We start from the raw sequence: 16852 nt of genomic DNA on the forward strand, positions 1-16852 counted from the left end.
TTGAAACATTTCTGGTTCTATGTAGTATTATTATTATTGTTTGAGGGAGATAGCCATTATTAGTGTCACAAGGTAAAAATGTTAATGTTAAATGAAACAGGAAACACGATCGGGAACCGGAAGACGAGGAAGAAGAGTAGACGGAAGAAAGGAGGCGGGGCAGAAGTCGGACAAGAAGCGAGTCGCCTCCTGCTCCGTAGCGAGCATTGTCGAATGAAAGTCGCGAGTGAACTTTGAGTTCCTTGAAAGGAATTCCTGCGATAGGGGTTATCGCTGGGATTACGAAACCTGCGTGGTCAGGTTTGGCGTTGGGATTCTGACGAATCATCGCTGGGTCGTTTCGACTCAAGTATGAGCCGTCGGCCATTTTGACCCTCGCGCTTTGTTCATCGCAAAAGGTCTTTGCTACGCGTCAGTTCTGTCACCATCCTGTCATCTGTCGGGGATGTGTGTGTGCAACGCGGAGTTTGAGATTAATTTGCGGTTCGCCGACTGAACAGTGAACGTTCATATCTGGAGGGCACCTTTGGATTTCCCATTCCTCCGTGAGTTTGCCTGACACGGTTTCGGACCACGTGACTCTTTATGCCGCTTCGGCCGCCTACACCTGTGAGCTGTTTTGGCAGTGTGACCGGGCCCGTCATCTGAACGGGGTTCGGGTTTCGATTTGATCTCACTCTGACACTCGTGGGAGGGGATCACCTTTGAGTTATAGAGACATTGGGGAGTGTTCATTTTCACTCACTTGGAGCACAGTGAGTTATCTTACCCTAGCTGATGGGACCACCATAAGATGTGTTGATTGTATTGTTGATTGCTATCATTGTTGTATCGTTATTCCTGTGTGATTTTTAATACATTATTTGTTTGTTGATAACCATTGGTGTGGTTTCAATATTGATTTTGACACGGAATAACACATTTTTCTGCCGTGGCTCCTCTCGGGGTTCGGAGGTGCACTGTGACCAGGGGGTCGGGGAGGAGCACGTAACAATGTATACACATACATATACACAGGCACACAGTAAAACCTCGCCGTCTGTGGGGTTATGTTTGTGTAAACATCTGTGAATAGTGAAATCGCAAACTGAACTGTTTCTTTGACTGGATCCACTTTGGCTCTCGGTAAAGCCCCTTGGATCTCGATTATTTTAATACTGCGAACAAACTTTAATCACAACATAACGAATATCATTTGTGTCAAATTTGGTCGCAATCCCGTCAGCGGTTTCGGAGAAGGTTCAAGGTGGTCTATGGGGAGGAAGGGGGGGGGGGGGGGGATTTCCCGTGAATATAGGTATTTTAATAAACCCCAAATAGATATATCTCAGAATCTACACACAATTTCCATGAAATTTCACCACAACCTTCATCATCCGTGCTGCTGTACCAATGTTTGTTCATGGCATTGGAAAAATTTGGCCTATGAGGAGGTACACGGGGTGGGGGGGGGGGGGGGGGGGGGTTTCTTTTTTTTTTCAATATAAAGTCTTGTGGTTTTGTTGGCATGATTATGTTAGTACAAGCTGCTCTGTCTTCGAGCAACCATCAAATTGGCATAAAATACCTTTAGTCAGTGCAGTATACTGTTTTGTTTTTTTCTACCAGGTGAGCGCCAGGGATATTGCCCCTGTCTTTACTTGTTCTATCATTGTCTTGTTTATTCGTGCAGGTTCTGTTTTGACGTTTTCCATCAAATGCGCTCTCCACCCCTATTAGTTCGTTTGTGATGTTGAACATATTGTCGTCTCTCAAAAGGTTTACGTGGACACTTGTCCGCACATAGTTCCTTCATGTTTTGAACCCAAGCTTTGCATCAAATATTGTTGATTTGACAGTGGCTCATCCACAAGATTGCCAAATGCAGCATGGCTGTTGCTGATGGCCATGTCTTGTTTGATGATGATTATGAGTGTCAGATATTTATCTTGCAGCCATTTACTTCAATAAAGCTGGTTTTTAGCCAAATTAATATTGTTTTGGATACTGGTTCTTATGTCTGGCAGGAGCAGCATGTACTTCTAAATGAGACGTGTGATAAGAATGAGCCATGTGCAACCATACCTGGTGATGAAGCTGCTGCACCTGAGAGCCCTCCACAAGTTGGCGCTGCTATCCCTTCCAGTCAGTCTTGCGAAGTAACAACCGACAACCGACAACCAACAACCAACCAACAACCAACAACCGACAGTAACAACAAAAGCAAATTGCTTTTCTAATTCCAAGCTGTGAGACTCTTTAGTTATAACATCCTTTTAGTGGTCTTATGGAAGATTTGAATTTTCTTCCCTTGATCATTATTTATAATTTCCCAAAGGATTTGAAAATGTTTGACAGGTGGTGATCCATATGGCCTTATTATTTTCCTTTGCTCGTATGCAGAAATAGGCCATTTGAACCAATATATATATTCTCCAAAGGTGATTCTGTCTGTCTGTCGAATGATTGTCCAGGGGTGTGGCTTACTCCATTTAGAGAGTAGCTCCACCCCTTCTGGAAGAGGCTTCAAAAACAAACATACAACAACAACACAACAGCATCACCAACATGATGACGTCAACATGATGACGGCATCAGCCCACGGGTCCTAAAATCCTGTTCTTCTGCTCTTTCACTCCCTCTCTCTGTTCTCTTCACCCTCTCTTTTGCTCAAGGTCAACTGCCATCTGCTTGGAAATCAGCCAACATCACCGCTTTGCACAAAAAAGGTGCAAAAACAGATCCGAGCAACTACAGACCAATCAGCCTTCTCCCAATTATCAGCAAAGTCATGGAATCCATCATTGCTTCGGATATGAAATCTTTCCTCTTCTCCAATGGCTTGATCTCTGATCATCAATTTGGTTTCAGACCAGGTCACTCTACTCTGGACATGCTGCTTCTGCTGTCTCAACAATGGATGGAGGTCCTCAATGCCAAACAGGAAATTAGAGCTGTCTCCCTCGACATATCACGTGCCTTCGATACGGTCTGGCACCCCGCTCTGCTCACCAAACTCTCCTCCTTTGGTATCCATGGAAATCTCCATGCATGGCTGGCGGACTTCCTCTCTAGTCGTAGTCAACGTGTGGCCCTGCATGGGTTTCTCTCATCTCCTCTTCCTGTTCAGGCTGGAGTTCCCCAAGGCAGTGTTCTGGGCCCTGTGCTTTTTCTGGTCTTCATCAATGATCTCTCTGACTCTCTTAAAAATCCTCTCTATCTCTTTGCTGATGACTCCACTCTCTGCCGCTCCATTCCTCATCCCTCAGATCGGCAGTCTGCAGCCTCCTCACTCTCTGCAGACCTGGACAAAATCACAGACTGGGCAAACAAGTGGAACATGTCTTTCAATCCTGACAAATCTCACACTCTTACGATGTCTCTCCAAAAAGACTGACTGGACAACCCTCCCATCTACTTTCTGAATAATCCTCTCCAATAAGTTCTGTCTCTCAAGCTTTTGGGTCTCACTATCTGCCATGATCTTTCCTGGGAAAACCACATTTCCAAGCTGGCCTCCAAAGCCAGTCGCCGACTGGGCATCCTCCGTCGTGCGAAGTCCTTCCTTGGCACACCTGAGCTCCTCACCACATACAAGGCTTTCATCCGCAGCTCAATGGAGTACTGCTCTCCCCTCTGGGCTGGTGGCTGGTGCTCCTGCCTCACACCTAGCTCGTCTTCACGCTGTTGAAACCAAAGCATTCAGAATCATTGGAATCTCCCGCGATGACGCTATCTCCGAGGGCCTTTCACTTACTCACCGCAGGCAGGATGGTGGTCTTTCCGTCTTCTACCGACTCCTCTCTGGCCTTGCTCCCCCAGCTCTCTCTGGGCTCTGTCCCCCAAATATTCCCACAGGTCGCACAAGATCTGCCAGCCACCCTCTGATGGTTAAACTGCCGAAATCTCGGCTCTCTGCTCACCTTCACTCTTTCATTCCTCTTTTCTCCCGCCTCTGGAACAAACTCCCACACTCACTTCAATCACACTCCTCCCTCCAGGTCTTCAAAACAGCTGTTCACCACCATCTCTTATCTTCCCCCATCCAAAACCTTGATCTTTTCTACCCCCACTAATTCACCCCAGATCCACCTTGTTTGAAATTCCAACTTCTTTCCTGGAAGTCTTGGCAGTGTCCATATGTTTTATACCTCTCCCACCCCCCCCCCCTTCCCATGCCTCCCCCCCAAAGCCCTCTCCCTCCCACAGTTCTCTCGATGTCTCCATGTCTCTCGGTCCCTGCTCTCAAATGTTGTGTTTGTGTCCTTCCCCCTCTCTCCCCATCTTGTCTACCGCTCCCGATGTTATTTGTTTTGTGTGTCTGTTTGTCTTTCTGTGTGATTAATGTTCGCTCTTTCACGAGCCTCGATCTTGTATACAAAAAAAAAAATAAAAGCCCTATCGAATGCTTTCTCCAGATCAACAAACCCAAGAAACAACTTCTTCCTCTTCTCCATATACTTCTCCTGCAACTGCCTCACAATAAAAAGCATGTCTGTTGTTCCTCTTCCTGGCATAAATCCAAACTGCATTTCGTCAATCTTCACTTTCTTCCTTATCCTCCTCTCCAACACCCTTTCCAATACCTTCATTCCATGCTCCAATAACTTTATCGCTCGATACGAGCCACAGTCCAGAGGGTCACCTTTCCCCTTGTATAGAGGGACGAGGGTACTCAGTTCCCAAACCACTGGAATGCGGCCTTCTTTCACCAACAGATTGCAGATCTCTGTCATTCTCTTCACACCCCAATTTCCCGCTGCCTTCAACATATCTCCCACAACTCCCGTCGGCCCTCCCGCTTTTCTACTCTTCATTGCTTTTATCGCTTCCTCAACTTCCTCCTCGGTTATCTTCTCTGCCGGTCCTAAAACTTGGTTACTCTCTATGTTGCCATCCCATTCATTCTCTGCATTCAACAGTATTTCCATATATCTTTTCCATCTTCCTTTAATTCCATCTGGGTCCACAACGATTTGTCCCACTTCATCCTTCAAGCAACTCACCCCCATCACATCACCCCTCTCTTTCGCTATCTGCTTTACAATCCTGAATACCGCTCTCTGACCCTCTTTCGAATCCAAGCGCTCTCCGAACATTTTCCTCCATGCCTCCTGTGCCTTTGCTACCTCTTTCTTTGCAGCCTTCTTGGCTGCCTTATACCTTTCAAGCTCTGCCTTTTCTGCCCACATACCCTCCGCCTTCTGCCACTCCTTGAACTTCTTCCTCTTCTCGTCATTCTTCAAAAACAAATATCCACCATTTTATTTACTCGCATAGCTTTGAGGCCTGTTTTGTTATGCCCGTGGTGTCTTGCTCTCTCTCTCAGTTTTATTTAAACTCTAATTCGATATCTCATTTCATTTTTCAGTCACTAACATGGTTTTAGACTCGGTTGAAAAAAAAAACGGGAATAAAATCCAATGAAAGTTTCCATTTATAGAATGAAATGCATTTTCAAAGGCCTATAACATAAAGGCCTTTGGCACTCTCACGCCTTTATCTCCACTATAACTCACCATCTGATTTAATTTGTATCGATGGTTTTAGACTCGGTGTCAACAATAATTGAGAACATTCACACACACACGGGAAATTGCCGAGATATATTAAAAAAATATCGCGGCATGGTCTGTCATACACCGCCTAAAATAACAGACGGAAAAATGGTGAGATATATTAAATATTTACTTTGTAAAGTGAAAGGTTTCCGATTATATTCAAGTTTAAAAATGAAGTCACCCATGACTGATGTGCATTTTAAGACTCAATCAACACGTCTTCAATCATAAATTACTTTTTGAAGAAACAAAGGTACATTTTTATTACAACTCGAGCAAAGGAAACTGCCTGTTTCGTTCAGAGCGATTATACACCGCCCAAAGACGACACTCACGTTTGTTAATCCTCTCTCCAAAATGAATTGAATAATGAGGGAACAGAATGAGACCGCCAATGAACGTTAACACAGACTTGCACGGGATGCTGAGCAACAAAGACATTGGAAGGTAATGTGTGCTCAGCAAACGTAAACAAGAGCAGCTGCAATGAATTGTGTGTGTGTGTGTGTGTGTGTGTGTGTGTGTGTGTGTGTATATATATGTATGTATGTATATATATATATATATATATATATATATATGAGAATCGCGCACACACACCATTCAGACTTATGGGAAGTTACGAGGGGCAGCAATTTGACATCTCGCCCCGAGCGTCATTTTTCCTCGCTCCGCCACTGCTCCAGTGTATCTGCGATCTGTTTTTAAAATTCCCTCTAGGTGATGGACCCAGATTGCGTATATCATATTCCCACCAGGAATCGACTCATTGTTACCCGGCAATGCCGGGTACTTTTTCTAGTATATACATATATCATACATACATGTACATACATACATATACAAATCTCCACCATTTTGTTTGCTCTGCATAGCTCTGAGGCCTCTTGTTAGGGTCGTGCTTTCTGACTCCCTAATGGCTTTAGACTCTAATTCACCATCTGCTTTCATTTTAAAGTCGTCAGGATGGTTTTTGAATTGGATCCAACAAAAGTTTGGAAAATCTGCAAAATGTATTCTCATCGTTTTGAATGTCCGGTCGGACGTGATGTGGGGACGGGGAAAGGAGAGGGGGGAGGAGGTATTGAGAAGGTGTTACGGTTGGGTTCCCTCCTCGGAATTCAGCACTAGTGCTTCCTGCATGATTTGCCGTGGCTTTTTAATTAGTCAGCTCAATTAGGGTGTTGATTGTGTGGCTTTGCTATGTGTCTATGGTGTGGTGCCAACAGGGACATAGGAAAAAATTACGGAGGTAATGGCATACAGAGGATAAATTACCCATAAGGCTGAGAAAAATATATTTCCGGGTTCTGGTCAGCGCGCGCATCGATTTTGACCCTGCGCATTAACATTTTTTTTTTCAAATTTGGTATCGACGTTCGCGCACGGTTCTCCCCTACAAAACTGCGTTTAGTTTGTCCAAATCCATCCAGCCGTTCCAAAGATATGAGTGTCGTGACGTCATGAATCCAATAGGGAAGTTGCATGTGACGTCATAGTCTTAGTCACGTGACCGCTTGGGTGGCAAAACATTGCCTCTGCCACCATACGTAATGGCGGCAATTTGAAACTCGTCTCACATATAAATTTCCCCCTACACGATGGTAAAGAGTTGTTGTGCTGTCGGATGTACAGCCCGATTTCATAAGGGATCGGGCTTGTCATTCTACCGTTTTCCGGACGACACAATGCAAAAACGGATTCATAGCTGCCTTGACTGCAGCTCTCAAGTGAGAATATGGCTCATGAGGTTGTTACTGTTCGGGATATTTTCCAACAGTAGTATATAATAGATGAACCAAAAAATTCAATGTCAGAAGAGAGTCACAAATTTTAATTCCCGAGGAGGACAACACTTTCTGTCTTCAGGAAATACACAGCAAGAAAACAATGACCCTCATCAAACCAAGGAGAGCATGGTACAATTCACAAAAACACACAAGGAAGATTTACAACAAATCCTAGATCAAAGTCCAGAGTGAAAATCCTGGTACAGTAGGGATGTACAAAGAAATATCATACTAAACACCAGCATGCACAGTATACAGTTAACATACAGAATCAACCAGCCAAGTGAAGTATCCTGGCTATTTGGTCATTCGTTCTGATTTTTTATACAGTTTCAAGTGGGAGGAGCAAGTGGAGGGGGGAGGAGCGAAGAGAGGGGAGGAGAGCAGTAGGATTGGTTGGGCAAAGTTTTGGGTTGGAGGGGACAAGTGGAGGGGGGAGGAGCGAAGAGAGGGGAGGAGAGCAATAGGATTGGTTGGGCAAAGTTTGGGTGGGAGGGAGTAGGTGTCGAGGATGAGGTTGCCTCCCGCTGAGAGCAGGTTTGCCATCCCAAATTCTTTCTGCTTTTCCATTGTCTCCTGCAAAACACCTGGAGCCCTGTCCCTCTAATCCCTTCAAGAACATCTGAAGGTCATTCTCAGTGAAGTGGATATATATTTTACTCATTTTTGACACGACAAGAACAAAGACCACTTACTTTATTTCAAAGCACATTTTAAAACAATATTAGCCTTAGTCACAACCAAATAATTACAGCGCCTCCATTATTATACCATATTACGAATTAACACACGAGTAACATGGGTTTTTTGATGTCATGTTAAAGCTTCAAAATAAAACAGTCACTTCAATAGCTATGGCAATCCCCATCCTTTTTCAATCTGCAAACTCATCTTTTCCCTCATAACTCTTATCAAATACTAATAAGCTATTTTGATTCAGTGTTTAATTATCGTTCTTGTTGAGAGATTTTCCTGAGAACGCTGGCAATTTCATAAAACTTTTATTAAATAACTCCAAGTAAGAAAGAAAAAAGCGTCCGCTGACTGTCGTTACAACGTTCAGCGCAGAGCGATTTATCCGCTTTCATTGTTCGACTTTGTAATAATTACCAAGTACTTTACTTACCTAGTTCAGACTTCATGCTGAGTCGATTACTCACAGTCACAATGGAATCTTGCTTACCGAGGACATTGGTAAGCAAACCTTGATGATCTAGTTAGACATTGTGGCACCAGTTGTATTATTGAATTATTTCCCAAGAAAACAATATCTTTTCTCCAACTTGCTTCTATAATTCAATAAGACACTCGATCCAACATCACATTATTTCCCAAAAACACATCCCATCTGTATTACATATTCCCCTATTTGTAATAATGTTCCATCAGTCATTGGTGACAATTTACTCTTCTCGAGCCACGATTCTGGGCAGTGCCGGAGATAACTTGCCAACTGCAGGGGGATCGCAAATTTGCATGAAACCACAAAAAAAGACACCTGCAGACTAGGAATGGAGGGTTGAGGCTCATAGAAATTTCTTGCTTCATAAATTTACACTTCCACATTACCTTCACTCGCGAAGCGAAAAGCAGGATTAGGCATTTGGTTACATACATGTGGAGTGTGTGTGGCATACATGTGGAGTGTGTGTGGCATACGTGTGGAGTGTGTGTGTGGCATACGTGTGGAGTGTGTGTGGCATACGTGTGGCGTACTGGTGGAGTGTGTGTGGCTTACTTGTGGCGTACTTGAGGAGTGTGTGTGGCATACGTGTGGGGTACTTGTGGATTGTGTGTGGCGATTGTCAAGGGATCTGTTAAGCCATTTCCAAAAAGTCAGCCATTGTGGCGACAGCGTGCGGTGCATGTCGAATGATGCACTGTATTCAAAATAGATTTATTTTTCGTTTTTGGTTTCCAGGATAACACGATATTGCCTGAAAGATTGGGTGGGGAAATAGTATCTCACTTTGATATACATTGTTTCCAACAATAAGATGAACACCCAGAATTTGCTTCCTCTTGCATGCTAATTCCATTTAAAGATTCTGGAACCCTGTACATGGTGCGTATGATGTGTGATTTAGACATCGTCTGCTTAAGCCCCAGTCATACCGGCCATTTTCAGGCCACGAATCGCCACGACCTAAGATCGGGGCGACATTCTTGGCCAGATCGTATTGGGGTCCTAGCGATTCCTGGATGATCGGGGGTGTACTTGGCAGTTCTGGTCGAGACGGGAAGCCGCCCCGACAATTTTGAACTGTTCAAAATTATCGTGGCGATTCGTGGCGTTTTTCAAACTCTTGCTGCTGTCTGGAGGGTGTCGTACGGGCGCGTGTGGGCATCGGGAAAATGGTCGTGGAGTGTCTTGCGGCGGTCGGGAAACTTGGCTGCCACGATTCGCTCCGCATCCAGCAAGCACTGATACGACCGCCGTACGTCCTCACATGGACGCCGTACGACTGCCATCACGATCTTCCAAGAATTGCCCCGAGCCGTCCCGACCACGTTCGCGCAGCAGTACGACGACTCACGATCATTGCCGATCTCTCACGAATCAACAAGGCTCCGCCAAGACTGCCGTAAGCATGCAGTAAGCACCAGTAGGCGCCAGCACGACCTGTCACAAGACCGGGTATATATAGGTGATCCCCGGCGGCAAAATCATTTCATCTCCTGATTCCAAGCTGGTCACATCGATCACATCCAAGCTGGTCACGGTGGCCGCGTGATTGTGCACGTCTTCCTGGATCCCCTCCCCCTCTTCCTGGCTGGCGGCATCATTGGAAGGCTTGGAGTTGATGATTTATATAAACGACATACAAAAATAACGTGAATTAGCGTCGTCTGAATTTTAAGATCGTAGTTAGGTCGGCGTGATTCTTGGCCGTTCTTATATAAGGCAAGGACGGCCGCCGCGCAGTCGGGCTCGGACGGGTGGGCACGTACGCGTGCGTACTGCGGTCGTAGTGAGGTCGTAGTGCCATCGTAGTGCGGTCGTAGTGGGATCGGGGTGGATCGGTGCGAAGACGTGTGGGCACGGGCTAGGACTTGTGGCGATCTTGCCGCGCACTTGGCGGATCGGGCTTTGTCGGCGCGGCGGTCACGGCGCGATCGTACGGGAGTCGTGGCAGGGGTGTTTTGGTATGACTGTGGGAAAATTTACAGCCGATCTTGCCGAAAAGTCATGTTGGTGCGGGGAATCGCCAGATCGGGGGTGATCGGGGCGATTCGTGGCCACTCAAATCCGGTATGACTGGGGCTTTACTTTACCTAGGATAACGTTTTCTAATGTGATATTGAATAAGCGGCGAAGTTGCACAGCCATTAGAACAGCATGAAGAGAAAACAAGTACAAAAAGTTTTAATTAAAACAAAAGCCGCGTCGATGTTACACAATGCCTAGATTCAGCTGTGCCTATAACGTCGATGTTATAGGCACAGGACATTCCTATTGATTCGATTACTTAATGTTATTTTTGTGCAAAGTGAAAATATATCTCGGCAATTTCCCGTGTGTGGCGACGAATTTTTAATATATCTCGGCATTTTCCCGTCTGTTATTTCAGGCGGTGTATGACTGACCATGCCGCGATTTAAAAAAAATATATCTCGGCAATTTCCCGTGTGTGGCGACACGTGAACGAAGCTATGCTCCTCTCTCCACATTATTGTGACGACGTATAAATTAAATATTTCATCGTGACGATTGTCATCAAATGGACGAATTTTTAATATATCTCGGCATTTTCCCGTCTGTTATTTCGGGCGGTGTATGACTGACCATGCCGCGATTTAAACAAAATATATATATCTCGGCATTTTCCCGTCTCTTATTTCGGGCGGTGTATGACTGACCATGCCGCGATTTAAAAAAAAAAAATCTCAATGGACTTGAAGTTACAGGCCTTTGAGAATTCATTTCGTTCTATAAAGGGCAACTTTCATCGGATTTTCTTCCCGTTTTTTTTCAACCGAGTCTAAAACTATGTTAGCGACTGTGAAAAATGAAATGATATATCGAATTTGATTTGAAATAAAACTGTGTGAGAGAGGAAGACACCACGGGCCTACAAAACAGGCTTCAAAGCTATGCGAGTTAATAAAATGGTGGATATTTGTTTATATGAAGGCTCTCCCAGAATGGGTGGAGCTATAGTTCCCAGAATGGGTGGAGCTTTGAGGTTTTGTCTTCTCTGCAAGAACAAGAACAAGAAGAACAACAACAACAACAGCAGAGGGCACTCTATGAGCAGCGTCTGCGACGCGGCTAAAAAAAGTCTTCCTTGAGCACCGTGGTCCTTCCGCACCATTAGTCAACTTCACCATTGGAAAGTCAATAGATTTGAGGAGTTTTTTTTTTCATCCAAACAATATATGAGAGAATGACCAGAATTGACAGAAAATTGCCACAAGATCGCGTGGAGGTATACATTACTCGATTTTGAGCCGTCTCATCTGGGTTCGAATCTCGAGCCAGGTATAAACTGCCAATCTGAGGTTTCACCTGTAAGGTGATGCATTAACGTGTAGGACGTCCAGAAGTTCAGCCTACGGACCCCCTCTGCCAGCACTGAGGGCATTGGTGGATGTTAAAGGTCCCACCGTTTATTTTGCAAATCTCATTTCCCCTTGTGTCTGTATCAGGTTCCTTCCTTTCTCTACTTTCATCTCTTCCCAACCCTTTCCCTTCATTATCTCTTGATATCCCTCTATCTATCTTTCTCTCTCTTCCCAGCATGCCTCTTTTTTTCCTCTCAAAACTTTTTTATTTAGATGTAGCATCACCCTCTCCCCAACTTTTTTTTTTATTTTTTTTTTTTACATGTGTATGTCAGTTTGCATAAGCAATATTCAGCTTCCTTGTGACTGATTCTTGGCTGTACCTTCTTTTCTGCCACCAGGACCGTAAAATCTTCCTTCAACTTAAAGCCTTGATGGAATTCAAAGCAAACAGTGACCCCAAATACATACTGTGCTTCATCAATCCTAAGGAGGTGTCTATGTGTACTATTGACACTCCGCAATGCTTGTTTGCATCATTGAGTTAATGGAAGGTAATGAGGTATGCAGTGAAGTGAAGTAATGGAAGGTAATGAACTATATACCAATCTTTTTTCTAAGTATTTCTGTTCAAGTGATTGGTGATGCTATAATGATCTATCCTGTGACTGACCTCCTGACCACAGGCTAATCTGCTAGATGCTGCAGCTGGTATCTACATTCGATTTCGTCTTGGAGGGGTAAGAGCTCCTCCTGACCTCGTGCTAATAGGATTACATTCTTTTTTCTTTCAAATATCGAGGTTGCATTTGATAAATGTGTGAAATAAACCACACCATTTCTGTCTCCATCTACACTGCAGGATAGTTTCCCACCAAACATTTTCTACAAACTGTTCACTCATCGGCCGATCATGGACCTGTGTGCCAGCAGCCCGAGGGTCTCCAGGCAGATCAGCCCTGGAATGCGAAAATCTTGCACAGAGCATTCCATCCCACTGACTGTGACAGGTTCTGGCTGGTACAAGAGGGTAGAGAACAACGGATGGAGGCCAATCGTTGAGAGTGTAGGTTGTTGAGCGGGCTCAAGATCACGCCTATATACCATGATCATGTGTACCTCTACTCAAAACATGGTCGTCATTCATGTCTACTTTATCTCAAGTAGCTTTAATTTTATGAAATGTTACAAGAGTCTTTGTCAACGGTCTACCACCTACTTAATGGGCGTTAAAAAAGACTTTGTATTTATTGATATGTGAAACATCCTGCAACCCATGCCGACAGAAAACAGACTTTTTGGAATGCAGGCCACATTTTCCATCCAACAATCATTGAACTTTGTAAAAAAAACTTCTCCATGGGTAGTTGCTCCGATATTGAAAGTTTTGCATCAATCGCTCAAACAGTTGTGGAGAAAACACAATTTAAAAGCGGATAAAGGTGAAAAAGTGAGCGCAGAAGAAAAGGGCCTCGGCCGACGTTCCACAACATGCTCAAGCAAGGATGGTGGTGGATACCTATTACTGGTTATTACATTTTTTTTAAAGCAAGAGTCGAGGCTCGTGGAGGAGCTGGAACACAGGATGGACCATGACATCACAGGATAAACCGAGAACGGCACTCTGTACAGCACATACGTCTGCCAGGCTGAACACTTCACCTTTTGGTACCTCATCAATTCCATAGGCCGGATCTGGATTCGGACCTGAACCAAAATCTAATCAGCTTGTTCTCGTCACCTAACCATCTCGTCCACCAAGTTTAGTCATAATCTGTCTACAACTTTTTGAAACATCATGCTATATATACTCTTAGTTTCTTGCCCTATCTTTCAATAGTGAAGAATCGGTGAAAAGAAATGCTCGGATCCAGATTCAGATATTCACCAAAATCGAATAAATTCGACCTTGTCACACACCCAACCTGTCCACCAAATTTTGTCTGAATGAATCCATAACTTTTTGAGATTTGCTCACAGAGAGACAAATAGACAAACAAACATGAGTGAAAACATAACCTCCATCTACCTGAGGTGTATTGATAGTAAAGATCTGCATCCGGACATTAACCAACATCTAATCGGCTTATTCTTGCCACCTACCAACTAATCCACCAAGTTTTGTCATAATCTGTCCACGTTTTGAAATTTCATGCTTTATAATAGGGTTTGGCTCTGTCTCTCAATGGTGAAGAATCACTTCAAACATATTGTATCCGGATCCGGATATTCACCAAAGTATAATCATTTCGTCCTTGTCACGCACCCAACCTGTCCAAGCACGGAAAGGACAGGAGGTGCAAGCCCAGAAAGGAGGTGGGAGAAGACAGAGACCACCGACCTGTGTGGGATGTCAAAGTAATAGGCCCAGACTCAGCTTTATCGTGCGAGATACCAATGATTTTGAAGGCCTTGGCCTGACCTCTCCGAAGCAACTACACATACGCACCTTCTCAGTATTTTCTTGCTTAATTGGAAAGTTTGTTTACCATGGCGATAATTGTTTTGTGTAGAAAACTTTCAATTTTCATTCCACGTCCCATGTTCTTTTTCAGCATTCAGCATAAGCAGTCACTCACGAAGAGTGATATTTCCCAATTTGGTCGCTACTTCCATCTCAGAATCAATCTGTGTAATTGAAAGCCTCCCGATAGTCATTTTGGTCTGTCCACAGTGGTGCCGCCATTAAATTGCCATTTGTTCTCGCTCCGAGGCTCCTTCCCCCAACACCCGGACAGCAAGGCATGCTTAGTTTTTCACCTGCCAACGTGCACAACGAAAAGTGCCTCCGCACACATCCATCTCACTCCGCTTCACACTGACCGGCACGATATTTCGCCGCAAGTGAAACCACGACGAGCCGCCCCGCATTGCTCCACATTGTAATGCTTGAGCCGTCCGTTGAGATGGAACGTCCGATTGCTCATTGGCGTTCCATCTCAATCTCTTGATTCACCATATCAATGCTGTCTTGGTTGATGTCTTTCATGTCATTTGTCTCTGACCATTTCCTTTTTCCTGGTAGTTGCAGCATGAGACGATTGAATTGGGAATTCTGGACAACCTGATGTAAACAATCCTTAAAAGGAGGGAGAAATTGCCTGTTCTTTTCCCTAAACAGAATATTTAATTGTGTAAAACAGGGTTTTCCAGCGAGATGTGGAAGCTCGTGAAAGAGCTCGAGGCTGAGGAAGCAAGGTTGCCCTATGGAAATGGTTGTGCTTATTTTTACAAAGCATCGTTTTCAGTTGTGCTGAACATGCAGTTCAATTCAACGACTGTCTTCCCCACAGGTAATGCTGCGTCCACCAACTTGCGATGGGACCAGGATCTTCCCGCATTGCCGTTTAAGAAGGTATCTTGACAGAGACCGATGCAGGAAGAAGAAGAAGATTTCATGGATGCAGAAGATGAGAGATTCATGGTTTGTGGAGATAGGGGTGTGGTTGAGAAGAGAGATGGAGTAGTTAAGCAATGATTCATGTTGAAAATAAGTGCATCTACCTGATCGTGCATTGGTGTCTATGTGTTGAATCCAAGTACTGTATTACATCAGGAAAGGTAGACACAGGAGGGAGCCATTTGACCCATCATTGTTATGCTTTCACCACACTATTAAATATACTCTGAACAAGAGAATAAAAATAAAAAGGAAAACGTTTTTTTTTTAATGCAACAGGATGTAGGGACGGTATGCCAAAAAGTAGGTAAACAAGGTAAGGAACCATCCCGACAACTTTCTTTGAATAATGGTCATTGTCTGTCCATCCCTGCATTAGACTGCAATGTTAGTGTAGTTTGATTGTTTCCATGTATGAATTTTACCAGTGAAATATTAATGAATGCACACACACAACGAAGTGATGAAGTACAGGGAGGGGGTAAATAATGATTGGCAAAAAGAGGAGGGAGAAGGCCAGAATGAGGGAAAGGAAGAAGCCAAGGAAGATGAAGAGCAGTGTGATTTGGAGGATGAGGGCCAACAAAATATAGGAGACGAGATAGACACCACTCAGAGACCACAACTCTATCGAAGAGAAAGCAAAAGGACAAAAATACTAGCAAGGAGAACCAACAAAGCATTCAGAAAACTCATACCAAGGTCAGCCCGATTGAAGGAAATCACCGTGAGCATTGCGGCAACATTTCTCATTCAAGAGAAGGTGGCAAGCAAACATCGCTGCAAGAAAACTAAACCAGGCCCGACAAACAAAGACCAAGTACTACCATGGACAAGGCATGACATACACAAAGCCAGCGATGCGAGAGGATGTTGAAGGAAAATTTAAATAGTCATCCATTCAGCCTGTGTATATAATAAGGCTTGGCTGTTTGGCTGTTTAAATCTACATTCATTTGCAAAGCAAACTTCCATTTATTGAATTGGGAAACGAAGTATTTTAAGGTCAAAGGTCAAATGTCTAAAATCGTAAATTTTCATCTGATTAACCTGAAAATTAAAGAGCAATTTCATTGTACATCGTGGAATTTGAAAACCAACTACTTTTCGGGGTCAAAAGGTCAGCTCAGGTCAAACTTCTAAAATCAATTTTCATCTGAAAAATCATCAATTTTAATCAATCAAATTGATTGACCCGAGCTTTTTTTTCTTTTTTTTTTGTATACTGAATCGAGGCTCGTGAAAGAGCTAAGATTGATCAAGATCGTCAATTTTAATCTTGATGAAATAGACAATTTGGATCCATGGCAACCTTTTTTGGGGGAGGGGTGGATTTTGCAAGTATCATGCTCTGCATAATGTGTTCTTGTTTTATTTCAACTTACATGAACTTTGACTCCCATGTCCAAAAATGCTCACATGACCAAACTAAAAATGTTGCATATTCCAAATCTTACTATAATTCACCAAATGTCTGTCCGTCCGTCCATTCGAAGGTACCGCAAAAACGGCTGAACCGATCACGATATTTTGGGTGGGTAATTCTGGGATCTCCTGGAGTAAAATAGGCGATATTGTTTTTCCAATTTCAGCTTTGGCCTCCAGCATTTTCAGGT

At 43.9% G+C, this 16852-nt stretch overlaps 1 protein-coding gene across 3 annotated transcripts in view; it reads left to right on the top strand.

Moving 5' to 3' along the window:
• Positions 1-16364, top strand: part of LOC137439771 (protein MFI) — a 151224-nt gene extending 134860 nt beyond the window's left edge. The window contains exons 1-5 of one of the 3 annotated variants that reach the window (XM_078768262.1): positions 2010-2124; positions 12238-12398; positions 12523-12576; positions 12699-12902; positions 15130-16364. In XM_078768262.1, the coding sequence (XP_078624388.1) occupies positions 12360-12398; positions 12523-12576; positions 12699-12902; positions 15130-15303 (471 nt within the window). In that variant the 5' untranslated portion in view covers positions 2010-2124; positions 12238-12359 and the 3' untranslated portion in view covers positions 15304-16364. Of the gene's footprint in view, positions 1-2009; positions 2125-12237; positions 12399-12522; positions 12577-12698; positions 12903-15129 lie in introns of those variants that run through there. The other 2 variants (XR_013621380.1, XM_078768261.1) reach the window with 2 other exon arrangements.
• Positions 16365-16852: the final 488 nt, after the last annotated feature.

This window comes from Myxine glutinosa, chromosome 14, assembly GCF_964187855.1.
Source record: "Myxine glutinosa chromosome 14, kmMyxGlut1.1, whole genome shotgun sequence".
Taxonomy (NCBI): Eukaryota; Metazoa; Chordata; class Myxini; order Myxiniformes; family Myxinidae; genus Myxine; species Myxine glutinosa.